At 36.2% G+C, this 19,547-nt stretch overlaps 1 protein-coding gene across 4 annotated transcripts in view; it reads left to right on the top strand.

Moving 5' to 3' along the window:
• TOX3 (TOX high mobility group box family member 3) overlaps positions 1 to 19,547 on the top strand; it is an 80,033-nt gene that overhangs the window by 37,795 nt on the left and 22,691 nt on the right. For 2 of the 4 annotated variants that reach the window (XM_084533418.1, XM_084533421.1), the window contains exons 2-3: positions 15,069 to 15,134; positions 19,083 to 19,337. In XM_084533418.1, coding sequence (XP_084389544.1) covers positions 15,069 to 15,134; positions 19,083 to 19,337 — 321 coding nt within the window. The remainder of the gene's footprint in view (positions 1 to 15,068; positions 15,135 to 19,082; positions 19,338 to 19,547) is intronic. The other 2 variants (XM_084533419.1, XM_084533420.1) reach the window with 2 other exon arrangements.

Genomic DNA, 19,547 nt, shown 5'->3' on the forward strand with positions numbered 1-19,547 from the left:
CACCACTATCTGAATCAAATCGAAAAGCCCGATTCATGCTGGCAAATAACCTTTCACCATTTTTCTCCCTGGTAAAGTACCACTACAGAGCTCTTGTTTTCCTACTGTTCCTTGGTTTCCTAGATAACCCTTACACAAATTTTTGTTTGCTTAAAAACAAACAAACAAAAACTTCACCATAATGTTGCACAACACAAACAATGAGGGTTAATTTATATCGAATGGAGAGAGCCTGCTCTTGTCAAATATCCCAGGGGTACACAGCATAGAAGTGGAGGTGTTTCTTATAACCAATAGTTTGTATATGTGATTGGATGAAAGTGAGATTATAGCACTGAAAGACGTTCCGGTCTCCCTTGTAACCTACCTGGCCTGGGTTCAGTATTAGTAAGGACAGGTCAGCAGAGAGAGATGTGTGAAGGACTATCATGGATATGCTACCCAGAATTTTCTCTGTGCTTGAGCACAAGGTTCCAAGGTTGCGAGGAGGTGAAAATATATAATGTATGTACAGGTATATGTATAAATAAGATATATGTACTGGAGATGAAAGAAAAACACATTTTTCTTTACAAGTTCTAGTTGTCTGGAATTAGCAGATTAGTTTAGGTTTCTATTCACTGTTACAAGCTGTACATTCTTTCAAATTATAAAAAAAACCCACAACATTCATATGAAAGTGTATGAATGCTTTGAATTGCTTCTAAATGCTTTCAAAATCATTTCTTTTACAACATATCACGAACTGCTGTTTTTCTTTTAATTTTGAATGCTGAACTGTCCTTTGCTGTGAATTAATTTCCTCAAAGTTTTTCATTCCTTTGTTCTTACTATTTTCAAGTTTCTTTTCTTATCTTCCTGCTAAGCTAATTTTTATTAACCTGTTTTGATAACCATTGTCTCACTGTACCTTTGTGTGCCTCTCTTCCAACCTTTGTCTGCTTTCAGCACTTGTACAGCATCTTATAGCAGTGCTGTAACATTCCTCTCAAAAGCAGGCTATATGTGTATATATGTATATATATATATATATATATATATAATATTTCACAACTCAGTTCTCCCATTAAAAATATGTATATATTTTATGTTATTCTTAACAAATTCTGGAAGAACCACTGAGAAATCTTGTTTTGATCAGCAAAGGAAATGTCTTACTGGGGAACTGTACTGATGATTCCAGGACAGATCAGGCAAAGCAATTAGCTTGAGGATGTTGGTTTTTTTTTTTAATTATTTTATAAGACATTTTGTGTGTGTGTGTGTGTGGTGGTGGTGTTTTAAGTTTTAAGATCACTGGACAATGATATTACCAGAAATGATTGTAGATGCTTGTACAAAATAAGAGAAAATAATTATTTATAATAATACTCGTTTTTTACTGTGACCAGATAGGTGTTGCTTGGTTGGTGTTTTCTTCTTGTAGTGGTGAGAGAACTACCAGAGCATCATATTCTATTCCTCTGCTTCTGCCTTTTCCTTTGCATTCATACCGATGCTGTACAGTGTCTTTCAAGTCAGGTCAAAACCAAACAAACAAATAACAACAAAAACTGGGTAGTGCAAAATCTCCCATTTTGCAGACAGGGAAGCAACCAACCTTTGTGGATTTACTGTGATTTGTTCTTACTGTGAACTCATTAAGCAGTGTTTATGTTTCATGCTCCCTTGCATTGTTTAGCATTATTTCACTTGCTCACCAGAACTGGACATTGGAATAGTAGTTCTCAACTCTTATGCAAGGTAAGAGTTTGATATCAGGGAAACATAATCTGACTGTCAAAAAAAAAAAAAGGGGGTGGGGGTTAAAGTTATTATATGAGGCAAAATATAATCAGGTAATGAGACAGTTTTTGCCATGGGGAAAAAAAAAAAGAAAAAAGTTATATGTAGGACTTTTCCAGGAGTGCACTCAGAGCAAGTCTCCTTTTCCTTTACAAAATTTTCTGATGTCTGGGCAATTGAAAGTGGGATCAAAATGGAAGAGAAATGTGAGAGAACTCCTGGTCTTTTTTAGCTAGTTGTAGCAGACTACTGTCTGCCAGAAGCATGCTGTTATGGCCCAAGGTATTTTTCTGTTCTCATCAGAATGTGAAGAAGATACTGTCTTGGAGACACCATAACAAATGTTTCTGTAGAGTTCAGATCACCATCAGGTAATGAGGAACAGCGAGGAGTGCTACGTGAGTATAAGCTTGGGAGTTCTCCCATTTGACCTCCAGTTATTTGACCTGACATGTATTTAACAGGTATTCCTAGGAATATTTGTCATAACTTCAACATTCAGACAAGGCAGGTTCATATAAATCTCATGGCAAGATTTCAGCTAATTTTGTAGATACAGTTTGAATTCATACTAAAATTAAATCTGATGATTTTAAATTCAACTAAGAAATATTCAACTTTTTTCACATCTTTAGTGTGAATAGCATAAGACACTGAAATGTCTCAGTCCGCTAAACTAGGAGAATATTTTCAGAGCATGAGTTGTGAGCTGTGGAACAACTCTGCAGAGGAAATGCCACTGTGATCTGGTGTCTCTTATACTTCAAGAAAAGAAACTCAAAAATGTACATATATCGAAGTTCAGATTTACTTATATCAAGACATTAAGAGAAGCACTTGACTGTTCAAGAGAGCTTTTATTACCATTTTTGGTCTTATATAGCAACCAATGTTTTTTCTCTGGCATCTGAGAATTATGAGGCCAAATTACATTACTCAGATGCCTGGTGTGCTACTTAATATGCTCTTTAATGCTAATTAGTGGTTAGCATTCTGAAACACTGGAGCTGAGTATCACCTGAAAACTCGCAAGGCCTAGCTTTTGTGTGGTGAAGCACGCTCCCAGCCTGTGCGGGTGAGGCCATCAGTCAGGATGCATTTTAGATAAGATTATAAACAGAATCACCTGAATTTTCCTAACTGGCATTGACCTGTATAATATATACTGTTAATATTTCAATGTTAGGAATTTTCATGTTCGTTTCGTTGGTTTGGTTGTTTGTTTATTATTACCGGAAGTGGAGGCTTTGAGGGAAACTGGAATCTTTTCACAAGTCATAAATGGAGTTCGTAGTGTACCCTTCGTGTGTCCTCATCTCTCAGCAGAACCTCAGGGGCTGCAGTCAATATCAGAAGTAATTTCTGTGCCCACTTATAAGAAGAAATAGTGACCCAATTAAGTGAAGAAAATGCTAGACTTTTAGTAGTGGATGAAAATGCAATTAAAGTAGGTTACTCACCTACAAAATAAGTTTGTGCTGCCCAAAACATTGCCTTTAGGATGGAATGGAACAGTGGTAAGCTAAAGATAGATAAATTAAGCCTGATTAGTCTCAGTGGCATAAATTAAGAATACAAGCTAGCATGAGGGATTATTCCACTCTTAAATTTAATTCTCCTCTACTGTTATTGCAGAGCATTGCATCCAATTCAATCTTGCATGTTTAAATAAAGTTAGTTGTTGCTGAAGACTCTCCAGAGGCCTCCCTGCTGTGGGATTTGTAATCCAGCCCCAACTAAAAGCAGTGGAGAGATCTACCAGGTTTAAGGTTGATGTAAGATGAAGAAACAGGAGCAAGTGATGTTATATTCCTGTTTCAAACATGCACCTATATCGATACTATATCGACACATAATTTTTGCAAAACTGGAAAACCTCTTTACCTCAGCAAAATTCCTGAATCTTTTGACTGGCTTTCAGTTTCTTGTACAGCCACTTCATGCTTTCTCTTATGAGATTATCATAGGAAATCCCTGGGCCTCATCTGTGCTTTCCTGTTTGTTCCACATAGAGCGGCACTGTTATTACATACTGCAGCTTAGAGGGGTGACACTCCCCCTAGTTTTAACACAGCTTGGCCTGGGTATTGCAAGCAGCCGAGTTATCACTGAGCAGAGCTTTACGAGAGATGACAACCTGGTGTTTCCCAGGTCTGCCTGGTAAATGGAACAGGCTTTATGTACTTATTATTATTTTATTATATATACTTTTTTTTGCTGTTGTTTCTTCTTCTTTTTCCTGTATCTGCTTGTGAGATGATTCTTAATTTATGAGGTCTACAAAACAGGGATCATCACTTTTTCAGAGCTTAGAAAACATTTGTCATGTAAAGAATGCTTTGGAAATCAGTAATAAATAATCAAGTGAGAAATCTCCCTTAGGAAGCTTATGAAGGGACAAAGAAACCAAGTGTAAAATTCCCTTGCTGCCACCAACCCCATCTTGGCTGAGGGTAACAACCACTGGAACAATTGGTTGGAACCACTGGTGTATTTCTGGGTGGCTTTTCTCCAGTTCTCATTCAGAGAGTGAGAGCAATGTTGCATTTTTCAGGCTGTCTTTGCAATAGATGGTATTGCTTTGTACAGCCTTGCATATAATGAGTAGAATTAATACTTTTTAAAATGCTTTTTGTGTGTGTGTGTGCTGTTTGATTTTAGTTATATTTTCTAAAGTGGAAAGTGTTTAGTCTCAGAAAAAAATGCTTGAACCAGGGGTATCAACATGGCTGCAAGTTGAGATACTTATGAATTCATGCATGTACTGACTTTATCCTGAAAGTGTCTTGACTAATCCTCCATTATGATTATTATAAAATGTCTGCATCTGCTTCACCCTTTCTCTATCAATTTTATATTTAAAACCTGATATAATTTGCTAGTGTAGTAGAGCTGAATCACAGTCTAGAATGGAATTTATGATTTTTGCTGGAGTGAGTGAAATTTGATATAAGATTCAAAGAAAAGCTACTTATAGCCCAATTGCAGTATAATCACATCACTTTAAATTTCGTGTGAGAAAATGTTACAGTAATCTTGAATATAGTGATATAAAACTATTTCTTAGGATTCTAAGAATAAAATGTTGTCATTATGTTAAGAAATGCTTAGATTCAATGCTTAGACAGCTTATATGAAATAAATATGGGGGTAGACATGATTAACACATTGGCTGTATGAACTCAATGCCTGAAAGAAGAAGGTGAAACAGAAATGTTCATATGGCAAAACCAGTTTTGTATTTGTGAATTCTCCATCCCCTCTCCCCCTATAAAAGTATTCCTTACAGCAGTTAAACTCAAGCTGTTGGGTAGAGAAAGGGACTCATTGGTGTGGCATGGTTTCATATCCCTGCTGGGGGGAGTTAAAGAAGGACCCTTAATGTTGTGTTTTGGGACAGGAGGAGGATGTGGCTGCTCTCCCTTCAGTCCCCAGTGTGCCAGCGGGCTCCTGTCCCTTAGAAGGACACAAGGTATGGGCCTCTATCCTTGAACCAGGAGCCAGCACCAGTGCTGCTATTGCAGTCTTGGGGCATGTGGGAAGGTAGTCTGGCGGGAAAGTCCCAAAATTTGGTTCACAGATTTCATTTGGGTCTTCCTGGCAAGCTATTTTGTCCACGTTTGAGGCCATTCTGAGAGGCTGTTGATCTCCTCCCGTTTGGTAAATGTCATGGAATATAGAGACATTTCAACTGTCTCACAGGGCTGTGGAAAGGGAGCAATTATGCTTTAATCTTGCTGTGGTTCTTTAGAGCAGTTGTGGAAAAAAATGTAATTCATCTTCCTTCTAGCCTCTGATGTTATCAGAAATGAGATCTTATGTATAATGTGAGCTGTTTAGATAATTGTAACTCATAAAATACATACATTGAATAGATGCTCTGAAACTGCATGTTTGATGAGACCTTTTTCATTTGAAATCGAAATTGCTACAAAGTAGTAAAAATTAAACAAAAAATACACATATATATGTAGAAGCAAGAGACATATCTCTATAAGTAAGTTCTTTTTGCATTTTAGCAATATATTCCTTCCATGGTATTTGCATCTGATCTGGTTTAATTCAGCAACATGTATGCGATCATGAAAATAATTTCATAGCTTACCACCACAAACAACTCTAGGTTAAAAAGCAAAGAAAAAAAATAATATAGTTTTTAGCAAATACTTAAAATTACATTTGCCTCTCCTTGCCTTTGTTAATGGTTGTAGTTATCTTAACATTCGGTCTCTTGTATTTTTAACCTTCAGGCAACAACAGGGTACGGTGATAGTGATTGCACATCAGAACTCTTTGAAGTAACATCTGTAGATCTTGTGGAGCTCTTTTTTTTTTCATGGAAATTAGTGGGTTGGTCTAAACTTGATATTTTTATTAGCCTTCTACAGAGGAAAAATAGTCTGAATACATGTAGGTGGATACAGAGAGATACCCAGAATCCACGCATAATTCTCAGTTTTACTTTCTTTGAACCAAGGTGGGTGGAATGGAAAATACATCCTTGTCTACAACTTGCTAACATGGTAAATTGGAGCTCTGAACATGTGACAGCAAAGCATTTGGTATGTTTGTCTTGGAGAGAAATGTCAAGATTCAAACTAATTTTATAACACCTTAATCTTGTATGAATATTAGGGCCACTACTGCACTTTAGACCACCTTTTAATATTTATGCATTTAAATATGGAATAAGTAGCATTAAGAGTCTGGAATAAATTGAATTACCCTGACTGTCAGTCAACAGAATAATAATATCGTGTATATTCATACAAAGTTATTTCTTGCATATAAAAACTTTTATAGACTGTATCCTTCTTAAGAGATCTGAAAATGTCTAACATGAGACCATTAAATATTCCTTTCATTACTGTTCCTAAGATTGCACAGTATCACACTTGGCAAAGTATCATTCAGTTACTGCTTTTGGCCATGGAATTCACTGAAGGAATTCATATTAAAGAGTTTGGCTGGAATTAGAGAGATTAAGTCAGTGCTTTTTATTGTTATTGTTGAAGTTTTTATTTGTTGGCTGAAAGCTTTTAAAGTAATTTCAAATATTTTCATTCTAATTGCTTTCCTAAAACTTTTAAATCTGTAATATTTGCAAACAGTGTGTGTGATGGAGATTTGAGGATATATGAATAAAATATAAATGTCTGTTTTCTTTAGGATCTTGCTCAAGTATTTCATCCCACTGATTTTTTTTTTTATATATATATTTTTTTTTTTCTGGTGGTAAGCAAACAGTACAAGTGTGTGTATACATACATTCATATGTTTATGTGTAAAAACACACATATATGAAAATTAGTGTGGCAGGTGTTTAAGACTCAAATCAAATTTGAATGGTTGCCTGAATTAAAGGTTTTTAAGAATTAAATATCAAAAGACTGTCAAATATATGATGGTACAAACACTTATATAGAGATTCAATAATTAACGAACCACTAATGAGATTATTCATTTGCCCAAAATTCAACATTGGAGATGTGATTTCAAAACTGGGTACTAAAAATATTCATTCTAATATTTTGTGTTCCTGTTTGTTGTTGGTTGCTCATCAGCAATGTGTTCGTAAGCAAACGAAGCTTCTAGAAACACTGTAGGAACTCCTTTTGTTTTCAGTGGGACCTGCGTTTCCTCGTAAGTATTAAGCAGTTGATTAAAGGTTAGGAATCTGATGTGGTGTTTTAGGGAATCTTTAGGAGTTGGAAAATAATAGAAATATCTGTAGTGTAGTAAGTTCTGGTGGGTGAAGTCACTAAACCTAGCACTTCCCAGGTAGTTTTTCACACATGCACTAGGATCTTTCCTAGAAAATTTATAGCAGAACGTAGCAGGAATTGAGCCTACTTCCAGAAGGTACTTCTGGAAATCTTCTGAAAAAGTCTGGAAATAAGCAGAATGTAGTAAGCTGATTTTTATTGTGCTATTTTACAGTAATCACTGATCATAATTTTGCTGTAAGAATATGAATGCAAAGGCTCAAGTATGAATGTGGCATATTAACAAGTGGCCCACTACATCATGATATTCATCTGAAAGTGTAGCTTTTATGTATTGTGTCTGTGCATATATAAATACCCTATGCACACACACCTAGTGACTTGTTCTTTAATGTAGTTGTGGTACCTCATCTACTTAGGCATTTGGTCAAACGCTGACCCACATGCAAGGCCTTTTGCCTGCATCTGGTCAAACTGGCCATCTCTTTTCAACTCAGTGAATCAGCACAACCTCCAATGCCTACAACTCCAGTAGCTACTTGTTGTCTGTGGTAAATAATACATTTTGTAATTGGCAGAAAGTGGTGTTCAAAAACATTAGAGTTGTGCCAGAGAAGTTCAGATGTTTCTAAGCATAGCTATGTAGCATCAAAATTGAGTATACCATTTTGTATCCCTTCTGAGGTAAAATTAGTTCTCATCTATTTACAAGGTTTTAAATTTCATGTTTTAAGAGATGCTTCATTCATTTATGAGTATAAATCCCTAGTAGATTTAGTGATGTTACATCTGTGAACCAGCCTTATAGTTACTAGTAGCAAAAATAAAATAGAGTACTTGTATTTTATAAAGTAATATGAATGCCACCTACTGTTTCTGAAGTATTGAAACTGTCGTGAAGGACTTGCTCTTCCAGAAAAGAACACTCTGCTCCTGCTATGAACACATCACAGTTAAAAGTAAAGCCTCTACAGAGATTAGCTGGAAATCTATCCAGAATAGAAATGTTATTTTTACTTTCACTAAGAAAATAAATTGTGTTTCCTGAGGACAAAAACCAGTATTTAATGTAATGCATCTGATGAAACACTTGTTTGTAGATGCTGATAGCTGATGATTTAACCCCTTCCCCCCCCCAAAAAAAAAAAAAAAAAAAAACAAAGCTTCCTCCCACTCCATCTACTTCTGTTGCCAGAATAATTTTAGTGTATATTGTTTTGTTTGGAGTAATCAGGCTGAAGTAGCATTAGTCCAGCTTCTCATCTTTTAATTACAGACAGTTTATTGTCTATGCTGTCCCACTTTCTGCATGGTTCCCCACCAGTCAGCTAGACTTAGCAATCTCCATTAATTTAATTTGGCATTTCATTCAATCAGACGGGCTGTGAACATGATGATTTTTTTTTTTTTTAAATAACACAATGCTCATTCTTAATTGATGTCCTTATCAGGCATTGTATTTGCCAGAGCTGTAATTATTGGTCAGGCAGCAAAATCAAATCTGCCCAAATGCAGTGAGGATGTTCTCTGGTGAAATTATTAAGATACAGTACTTAGACCTGCAAAGTAATTTAGTTTTGGTCTGTAATTACATCTTTTGGGATCGTTATCTTTCTTTTCACTCATAAGGATAGTGTAACCTCTGAGGAATTAATTTGCCAAATCTGAAGATAGAACTGAGATTCTTGCCATAATATATATTTGTGCAAGTAGATATTATTCTATATAAAATATATATGTTCACACCATAAAAGAATGATTTGTATTAATGGCTGTATTTAAAAAACAAAAAATATGTCTCTTAATATTATTGCAGAACTGCTGGAAATGTGATCAGTTGAGGCTCCTGTTTTCCTTAAGCAATAAATTGACATTAAAAATGATAGAATTCAGGTGTGCAACTATCTAAAATACATATCCAAGTGAATATGTAGTGCTGTGACATAACTAATTTAGCACTAGTTCTTCAAGCAGGAGTTGAACATCAAGCCACTGAGAATTTTTGTCTGAAGATACTATCCTGAGAAACTTTAAAATATTTGTTTTGACTAAACATTAACTAATAATTATGTAAGGATTCTTAGAGTCATGGTAGCCAGGTCCGAGTTCTGTTTTGAAGTAAGGGTTGGGATAAGGCTTTATTTAAAAAACAAAACAAAATAACAAACCCAAAAACTACAGGGGGAGGAGGGGAAATCTGTAATCATTTATAATGAATCTTTTACTTATTCTCAGATTTATGATTTGTAATCTTTGAGTAAGGAATTACAATCTCAATATTGAGTAAGGAATTTAATCTCAATATTTTATAAATCTCCTGATATGTTCTGAGAAGACAAAATGTGTTTCATTTGTGTGTTCTGTAAATATTTTGGTTGATTTTTTTTCTTTTGTTCATTTGGAACATTTATTCACGTTCTATGGTTTTGCTCTTATTCTGTGCTGGAACAATAACCCATCCAATGGTTTCTTTTTGATTGCATTATTAAAATAACTAGCATTATTATGAAAGAAGTTATTTAGAAAATGTTTTGTAGTTGCCCAATGAATCTAATTTTACTGTGAAGCATAAAATAGCAGTTCTATAAAAATTCTTGTTTGTTCCATTGAGATGCTCTGGGCTCCTGTATGTTTTAAGTTCCATAGGTATTTCTCTATTTGCCTTGTTTTGGTAATGAGTAGCGGGGCTCTAATATTTTTCAAATTAGAGTAGCATCACAATTGGGTTGACTTAAAGGCAGAAATGTACAAAGCTTAAATAAACAATACTGATTAAATATTGCAAGTAAAATAATCCCTCCATTAAAATTAGTGGCAAAATTCCCATTAACTTTTATAGGTTCATAATGTTATTCTGTGTGTCCATAACATCTTCAGAATTAGTTATTAGCTTTAGTCTTTATACTTCTGTTTATTGTGGCTTTGTGATGTAAACTTCTGTTGCCTATTTCTTGCTGTGGCTTTTGACTCATCAAAGTTGCAAAAGGACAAGAACTCAGATAGTAGCTCCTATTTAACCTTTTGGGATTTGTCTGAAGATATTTTTTGGCAGTCATTAAATGTCCACAGAGTCTGAGTTCCTGATCTGTATCTCCAGCTGCCAAGGCTTTTTTTTAATGAAGCCCACCATCAGGTTTCTTTCTTAAAACATTGGTTCCTTGATTCATGTGAATTCATTAGTCTCAGAGCTTTCATAACCAAACAATTTTTATGCTCTAGTAGCTACAGAGGGTAGCTTGGAAACCCAAGTAGCATTCTACTTTGATTAAACATGCTTAATTCCTTGATTCACAAACAGGAGTCATAATGTCTGGCCTATGTTTGGTCAAAGAAAATGTGCAGTTTGCTGAAGTGGGGCAGTGATGTGCTTTTTAAAGCTTGGCCAGAAGTTGTTTTGGTCTTCATTTGGGCATGTGATAGAATAGAGGGCATGAATTCTCTTTTGGCATTACAAATACAGACCCTTCCTACAAAAGAGGTCTAGATGCTGGACTTTGGTTTGGGTAGTCAAAGCTAACAGAAGAGCTTCAACAAGTGATTTTAGAATCAATCAGCTTTCTTGACACTCTTTATACAAGGTGTTAGTAAGCAAACACTTGGTCTCTCATAACAGCCTTCTTGTTAGTGCTTACAGATTTCAGCAGAGACAGTTCAAGGGCCTTTCAAAGAGTATAGGACTGAACTGTCATACTTTTAGTGCAACAATTTCCATGAACAGCAAAAGCTGTATATCAGAACAAGTTCAGAAGAGTATTCATTTGTTTGCAGTCTATTTTGTGCAATCAGCATGTGTGTATGGTTCGCATTGATTTGCTGCAGCAGAAAGTTATGGTACTCAGGTTTAGTATGTTTATTGAAACTTAAGATGGAGTCTGTTGAATTCCTAGAAACAAAGGAAACGAGTAGTTTCTTAGCGCCTCATTTTTGTTGATGTTGCAGATATTACTTGAAAGGCCAAAGCTACTTTTGTATAAATGGGTTGATGGTATATGTTGCCAGAGGAAGACAGGAAAAAAAAAAAGTCTGCTTTTGTAGTTACAGACCTGGGGTGCTCTAGGATCTTTAGATACAAAAGTTTATGCAAAACCTTGCTCATAACTCATTTAACTAACTCATTTGCAAAACATCACAAAGCCAGCATGAAATTAAAAGATAGCTGGACTACGTACTGCATCTTAATCTTGTTCTGTCCCAAGGAAACACAAGAGATGGAACCCCACAGGACTGTACCTGGGCAGACCTAATTGGGGGATCTAGCCTTTAATTTGGATGTCCGCTGTCAAGTGTCGGAATGCTCCGTCATGTTTATGAGTGGTCTGGGCAAGTGATCCTTCAGAAAATAAATGGAGAAAAGTGTTGATTGTAACAAGAGTCATTTCACAGAAAACATCTTTCCCAAATTATTTTACTAAAATAGACAAGAACCCTTTGTTCTATTTAGAATGATTTATAACTGTTCCCAGCTGATCACAAAGTGTTTCTAAATTAAAAGCCATTAATTATAGCCTTATATAGATACAAAGATATGCAAGGGGTGCTTTGTAATTCCAGCTCCGCACTTCAGGTGAGAGCTTTTTAAATTACTTGGACCATTGGAGCCACCTGCTTGACTAAATGCTGAGGGCCCTGTGTTTCGGTACTCATCAGTGCATTGCAGTGTTAACATTGTTACTGATTTTTCTCATTTCTCCAGGGCAAATACTAATTAATGGATACAATTCACAGCTGATTAGCTGTAGTTTCTTCAGTAATTACATTCGCAGACTAACTGTTCAGAAGAGGATTTCTAACCCAGTTCTTATTTCACTCTAAGCTTAATTTGTTTTTTGAATTGTTTAGGTCCTTAAGATAATAACCATTTTATTTTCTTTTGTTGTTATAGGTACCATTAGATAATAAGGAAGTTTAATCTTAGCAATACTCACTGATAATTGTTGTGTGCCTTAAATGGATTTCTAGTTCAGAGAGAAAAAATAAATTTCAGCGATATTAGTTGGGACCCACACTAACAAAAGCTTAAATGTGCCAGGCTCTGACATCAGTGCCTGAGTCATATACAATAGAGTCCTAAATATTGTACTCCAATAACAGAGTGAATTTAAGGGCATATAGTTGCAACTTCTAGCTATGACATTCCTCATTATATAATTTGCCTCCACAGCCTTAATAAAATGGAAAAGTATGCTGTCATAAGTTAAAAATGGTTGGCATTCAAACCAGCAGCAGTTGTGATGTGAGGAACACATGTAGATCAAAACATTATAGAAGTTTACCCTCTGAGGTAAAAAATAAAAAATAAATAAAAATCAGCTGCATTCCCATTTTGAGGTTCTGGAGTCCTTAAGACTCTAAGCTCATGAAAATAGGATTGGGTTTGTTCCAATTTATTTATCCAGTATTAGAGCTAGTGCAGGTTATGCCTTTGCATTTGGGTATTATTTGAAAAAAATAATATATATTTCTTGTTACTGTAGAAAGAACAGCTCTACTGGAACCATTGGTGTGCCTTCTTAGTTTGCCACTGTCTGACATGAAAAAATCTATCCTGTCAACCTCTGTGTTGAGCTGACGTAGTATATCTTTGTGCCCCAAATACACACACACGCATCCTTCCATGCCAAGACAGTAACTTCAATATGCAATTTCTTTTTTTTTTTTTTTTTAATTCTCCCCAAAATGGGTGACATCTGGGCTTTTAAAGGTGGATGACATTATTTCAGTAGCTGAGGATAACAGTTTAAATAATTATGAGGCAGCCTACTTATCATTTTAAGGCCTCTGTTGCTTTAATGCGTGATACAGGTTGAAAGAATCAGCATTTTAAGCATATATTAAGTATGGAATTTGATAGAACTTGATCTCTTCAGTTTTGTTGATCAGGACTCAAAGACAGTATATTCGCAAGGGACGTGAGGCTCCAGTTCTTTGTGTCCACGTTCCTTTTTTCATCCTCTGTCATTACAGTTTCCTCAACTTCTCTTTTTTCATTCATTTGGCTTTTAGTCTTATTTTGTGAAATGGATTTTGGAGTTTTCAGGGAAAGAACCTCTCTTGAAAGGATCACTCTCTGGCCCCCCACTGCTCCAGGATGCTGCAGGAACTGGAGAGAGTCGCGGTCTGAAACATTTCCCTGCTAAAAACAGTCAGGCATCAAGCACTACAAGAGCAAATTGAGCTGGAGCAAAGTGGTTTTCCTTTCAGGACAGGTTCACCTGCTCTGGGAGCACAACAGGGTTTCTTGCTTGGAAAGAAAAACAATCTCTGCAAGTGTATGGTTACCAATCATCAAGTACTTGTTGCAGAGCTTCTGCTGCTGCTGGTACTCTTTGCTGTTGTACTTAGTTGTTGTCCTTTGTTTGGTTTGGGTGGGGGGAGTTGTGATTTTTTGTGATTGGTATTGTTTTCTCTGGCAAGGGCTGGCAAGATAAAAACCTCCGAAAAAGTTTGCTTTACAGAAGTAAAAAATGAGAGCTTAGGGAAGAATGCTTAGTGTGGTTCAGCAGCAGTAAAACACGGTAGGGCACTGTAGCAGCAGCACTTTGCTCTCATTTGATGCTCTTGCAATGTGCCTGACACTAGAAATTTGAAAATGCAAAAAATTTAATTTAGTGTCTTATATGGTAGCTGCATGACATGCATGGTGTCTGTTCCTTGAAGCAAGGACTTGAGGCACCTGCTTGCCTTTGGAAGTGCCATTTAAGGGAATAAGGCACGCTAACTACCAATTAACCAAATGCTGATAATCTCTTCCTTTCTGTGCTCAGTCTGTAGAAGAAAAAGTACTTATCCACATCCACAAATGTTCATACTTGGGCGTTTGGAGGAAATGACTTAATGGCATCTGTGAGGATCCTTTCTGATCACTCATTTGGGAGAGGAGTTGTACCCCAGCAGGAGCAAGCGGTCACCCAGCCCGGGTAGATCTTGGAGTCTCCATGTGATGCCATTCCTCTGATGTGAAAAATCCTCAGCAAAGTCTTCTGGCCTTAAAGATCAGTGGGGGTGGGAGCTCAACTGGAATGAAGGATAGACAAAGGGGGATTGTTTGGCTTTTTAATTTTATGGAAAGAATGGGATTTTAAAAGCAATGCTGCAGATGCTCTTTCTTCTCCTTCTTACCTTCATCTCTTTTAAGCCAGCTCTGCTTGGAACAGTAATACAAAAGCTACTTCTAGCTACAGCTGTCCCCAAGATCAAGATCATCTGCAGAAATATAATTATGTGTGTCAGGAGAAGTGTAGCAGATTTGAAATGCCTTTTCTGGGAAATAGTCTATTTGTAATGGGCACTTAATTTCCAGACATCCCTAGGCCTGTGGGATGGCTTTGTGACACAGAAAGTTGAAAAGGTATGCTTGGAGATCGTCCACGTACAGACCTGGGGATGCAGAAGATATAATAATAATAATGTTAAATAATAATGTTCTGACTTCAAAGAACACCTGCAAAATCACATCTTATCTGTTTTGCTTTTCTTAAACTTTTCTATGCTGATGATGGGGTAAAGAAAAGTTTATTGTGGCATGCATTAAAATCTGAATATTTATTTTTCTTTCAGTTTGGAAACAATAACAACTACATGAACATGGCAGAGGCAAATAATGCATTTCTTGCTGCAAATGAGGTAGATGTTTTTCTTTTTTTTTTTTTTTTTTATCTATGCTCATATTCTGCTGTTTGCTTTGATAATTTAACAGACTTGGAATGGATGAAGAGTGAAGTGCTGAATTTCTGTGTGTTTTATGGAGCACAAAATAAAGACTTTAATGAGAAAGAAAATAACCTGACAGCTCTCCATTACTAGTCAATTTAGCTGTCCATAAGGCTGTTACTTACATAGCATGTCAATAGAAACAAATCTGCTTTACGTATGAAAAAAAAGTCATAAACAGAAGGAAACAAATAAAAGGCACAGTAGGTGTACATTTTCAAAACAAGCTTAGTACTAGTCAATAGCAGCTAATGTGCTAATTTCTATTATAGATACAAATATTTTGATTTGGGTTCTTAATGCTCATTTAAGTTAGAAAAGCAAAGCCAACTTTGTTGCCTAAAGTGCGCTGGGTGAGGGAAATGTCTGATCAGGATTAAGAGCAAACCTGGGCGTTGGGCTGGTGGAGGCTGGCTGGGCTGTAGAGGTGATGGATTTGAGCACTGGCTTTTCAAAGGGAAACAGGATAAAGGTACGGCAGCTGCAGTCTGTGTATTTGTTGTTACAGTGGTGCCTCCTTCCAGCCAGTTAATAGACTATCAACATGCTAATATTGACCCCAGCTCCAGTTAGAAACACCTTTTACTTGTCACTAAAAATCAACAGCTTTTATTCCAAAGGGAGTGGGAAGGATGGAAAATGCATGATGCACTGCCTAGCAGTGTGTGTGGCAATATAAAGAAAAAGAACTCAATATTTATATCAGGTGTATGCCATAAATGATCTTCCAGACATAAGAAAAGGTTAAAACCTGGGCAGCTTTGACTTTACATATTGTAAGCGGTGATTCAGCCAGAGGTATTCTTATGCACTTTTAAAAAAATGATCTTGGAGAAAATAAGTAGAAAGGTGTAACAATAAATACGAAGGTTAGAATTAGGAGTCATATTTTATGAATCATTTATACAATGGTCACCATCTCTTTTTACCCAGCAAGACTGCTTAGATAAGGGAATATTGTTTGGCACTAGCTCCAGTGTTATTTGTGATAATGAACACAAACCCCATCTGTAATGACAACATGATGTTTCTTTCTGTAGAATTTCTTTCCTACATTTGAATCAAACATTGATGAAAGCTCTGCTGCCAGCAGCTGTTCAGAGACAATTTAATTCCAGCTGTGATAATTCACCGTGTCAGACATTGGCTGTTATATGTTGATACAACAGTTCTCCAGATTTGCATTTTTATCAAAAGGAACAAATGTTTTGAACATTTCAGTACAGATGGCATTTAACTGTGCACACAGTTTTTTGTTTTTTTTTTTTAAACATGTAAGATATAAATATTTGAAAAGTTAATAACTTAAAAAAATATATATGATTGGTAAGATAAATCCCACAAATGTTAGACCATCTCTTGGTCATAACAGCACCTTTCTGCAATCCCAAATTGCATACTATTCAGACCATTTCTGCAGGCTGAATAGCTCAGTGATTTGGATTTAAGACTACTTCACTAAGGGGCTTTCTTTTTTCTTAGATTACATCTATTTCATCTTCGTTCTTAGGCCCTTGATATGTTTTTAAAAAAGATATATACACACTTGGAAAAGTTATATTGTAAGAATTAAATCTACATTTAAAAAATGTTATGTTATACATCAATTTGCTCTTCCATTTGTAGTAAGCCATGACTATTAAGATGAGTGGGGCTTCTCTAAATAAAATATTGTATTATCGTGCAACTGTGTTATATATTTATACAGATGCCCTAGATTTATTGTTAGATGAGGAAAGAAGATCCAATTCTTTTAATTACTACTATCTTATAAACAGAAGTAAAGAGAGGTTGAAGCGCACTGTAATAATACTGATTTCACTGACCCCCCTTTGCTTGAACAAGGAATAGAAATATCATTAAGTGTTACTGCTTGCATTAAAGCATGAACCTAACTTTGCAATTACTGCATTACAATGTATTTAATTATAGTGTTTTTACATTAACACGAATGTAGCTTTCCTGCTAGGATTTTGGGCATGATCACTGCTGAGCTAGAAGCCCATTTTATTCCTGTAAATAATGCCTTAAGAGAGTAATCCTAGAGCACATTCAGGCTAAGAAGCCACACATTTGCTTTATGTTTTCTGTCTCTATGTCATGATTACCACGACCCATTTTAAAGCACCTTAAATATTTATTGAAATAATATTTCAAGTGTTAATTACAGTGGTAATGAAAACAGCCAAATGCCACATATCAAGAATGAGTGTTTATCCGTATTGTTAATGTGATATGTTAGATTTCATTAAGCAGTAATGGGGTAGCAAATGAGTCACAAATTACAGTTGCATCTGTTACTAGACCACATTAGTGCCAAAATAACTGCAAATGCAGCCATAGGGTTATGTTCATTAGCCAACCACTTCTCGTGGCCAATCCATCCTTTGTGTTTGTGAACTAAGGGATACACAGGAATCAAAATTTACACCTTTTGTGATATAGCAGAGGGGAAGTCAAATGGCTCCCTGTCACTGGCCCAGCTTTCAGGTCCAGAATTAAGTTACAGTATTGCACCTCGTGTCTCGGCAGACTGACAGTAGTGCAGACTGCAGCAGTCTGGGACCTCATCATTTCTGGTGTGAGACCAATAATGACAGCTGACAGGTTCTATATGCAAGCAAAGGTTTTACTTGTGTTTCAGTTTCCATCTTTTCTCAAGCGGTTATTAATTTGTATCATCATTAACAGTTTGAAGGATGACAATTTGCAGCAGTTAATGAGATCTTTCACTGAACATATCATTTTTAAATTAACTGGCATTAAGTCACTCTTTCAAACAATGTAAATAATACATAAAACAATTTCCCCTGCTCTCAACTAGGATCCTGAACTAATGCAAACAAACAAATCCCAGAGCAGTGTTGCATGTCCAGAACAAGACAGAGTGCCTATTTTGGGATTGCCAACTGCCTGACTTGATCAAGACTGTCCTGATTTGGGTACATTTAAAATGGCCTAATTTCAAGCACTGGATTTCTATTATTAAGTAGCAGTGGAGCCGAAATAATATATGAAAGTTAATTTGACTCACAAGAAATTTGAATCAGCACAGCTCATTTGTTTCCCAAATAAATATCGGCAGTGTTGAAGCCAGATACAGACTCTACTTGAATAAAGATCTCTGACAGACACATGCACACGTACAAACACGCACAGACCCTGAAGATAACTGGCAGTAAACGTTTTGCTCAAGGCATCTTAACAGGTGTTTAGTTCATAACAAACCTACTGTTCAAACAAAGCTGGCTGGCTTTAAAAAGCACTGGAAGCTGCTGTAATCACCCACACTCCTTTGTACATTTCTCTTCTCCAAATTATAACGCCTATATAGAAGGATGCATTGTACTTTGGGGATGGAAAAGAAAAGAAATAAAGACCAGAATTATAGTATTTCATGTTTATTAGTGGATAAAATGGAAACAAAAGATGTGAAATGGTCAGTGCTGAATTAATGTTGTGTGTGTGATACAAAATTGTTAGTATTTTATGAAGCATGAGAGTAATATAAGCTGTTTGTGCTATTTTACTAACATATCAATAAAGTGGTAATTTGTTATACAGCCAAATCCAATGTAGCTGATATTCAGACTAACAACAAAGACAGATGTTGCTAATTAAGTACGCATTAAAAAACTGTTAATACTGATACTCCATTAAAGCCATATGATAATGAGACTTAAATCTTTAATCAGTATGTATCAGTATACAAACTCCTTTAGTATATGAAACTTTTTTTTTTATTTATTAATATATAGAGTTTGCATTTGAGAACAAAGCAAGATTAGGATGGCAGGTCCAAAGATGACTTTGGAGAACAGTGTGCCCTAACATGGTGCATGTTGTCCTGTCCTTTTTTAGCAGACGTTCCACACACCGAGCCTTGGGGATGAGGAGTTTGAAATCCCACCCATTACGCCCCCACCGGAATCAGACCCTGCACTAGGGATGGCAGATATACTGCTGCCCTTTCAGGGCCTTGGCGACCAGCTGCCTGCACAAGGAAATGAATTTACGCCTCAGTTTCCCCCACAGAGTTTGGATCTTCCCTCTATTACGATATCCCGAAATCTTGTGGAGCAAGATGGCATCATCCACAACAATGGATTGCATATGGTAGGTGCAGTTCTTTTTGTGTTTTGGTTGCAAAATATCGTTTGTCAAAGCATAGTAACGTAGATTTGTGTCGTGTATCAGTTTTAATTGACTTCTCCAAAAATGTGTGCCATTTCTTGGTATTATGGTCCGACCAAGCATTTGCCAATGTTCTGCATTATGTGCAACCATATTCTGTTTGAATGATGACACATGTTGTCAGTGTTGCAC

Source organism: Aythya ferina (assembly GCF_964211825.1).
Source record: "Aythya ferina genome assembly, chromosome: 12".
Lineage (NCBI taxonomy): Eukaryota > Metazoa > Chordata > Aves > Anseriformes > Anatidae > Aythya > Aythya ferina.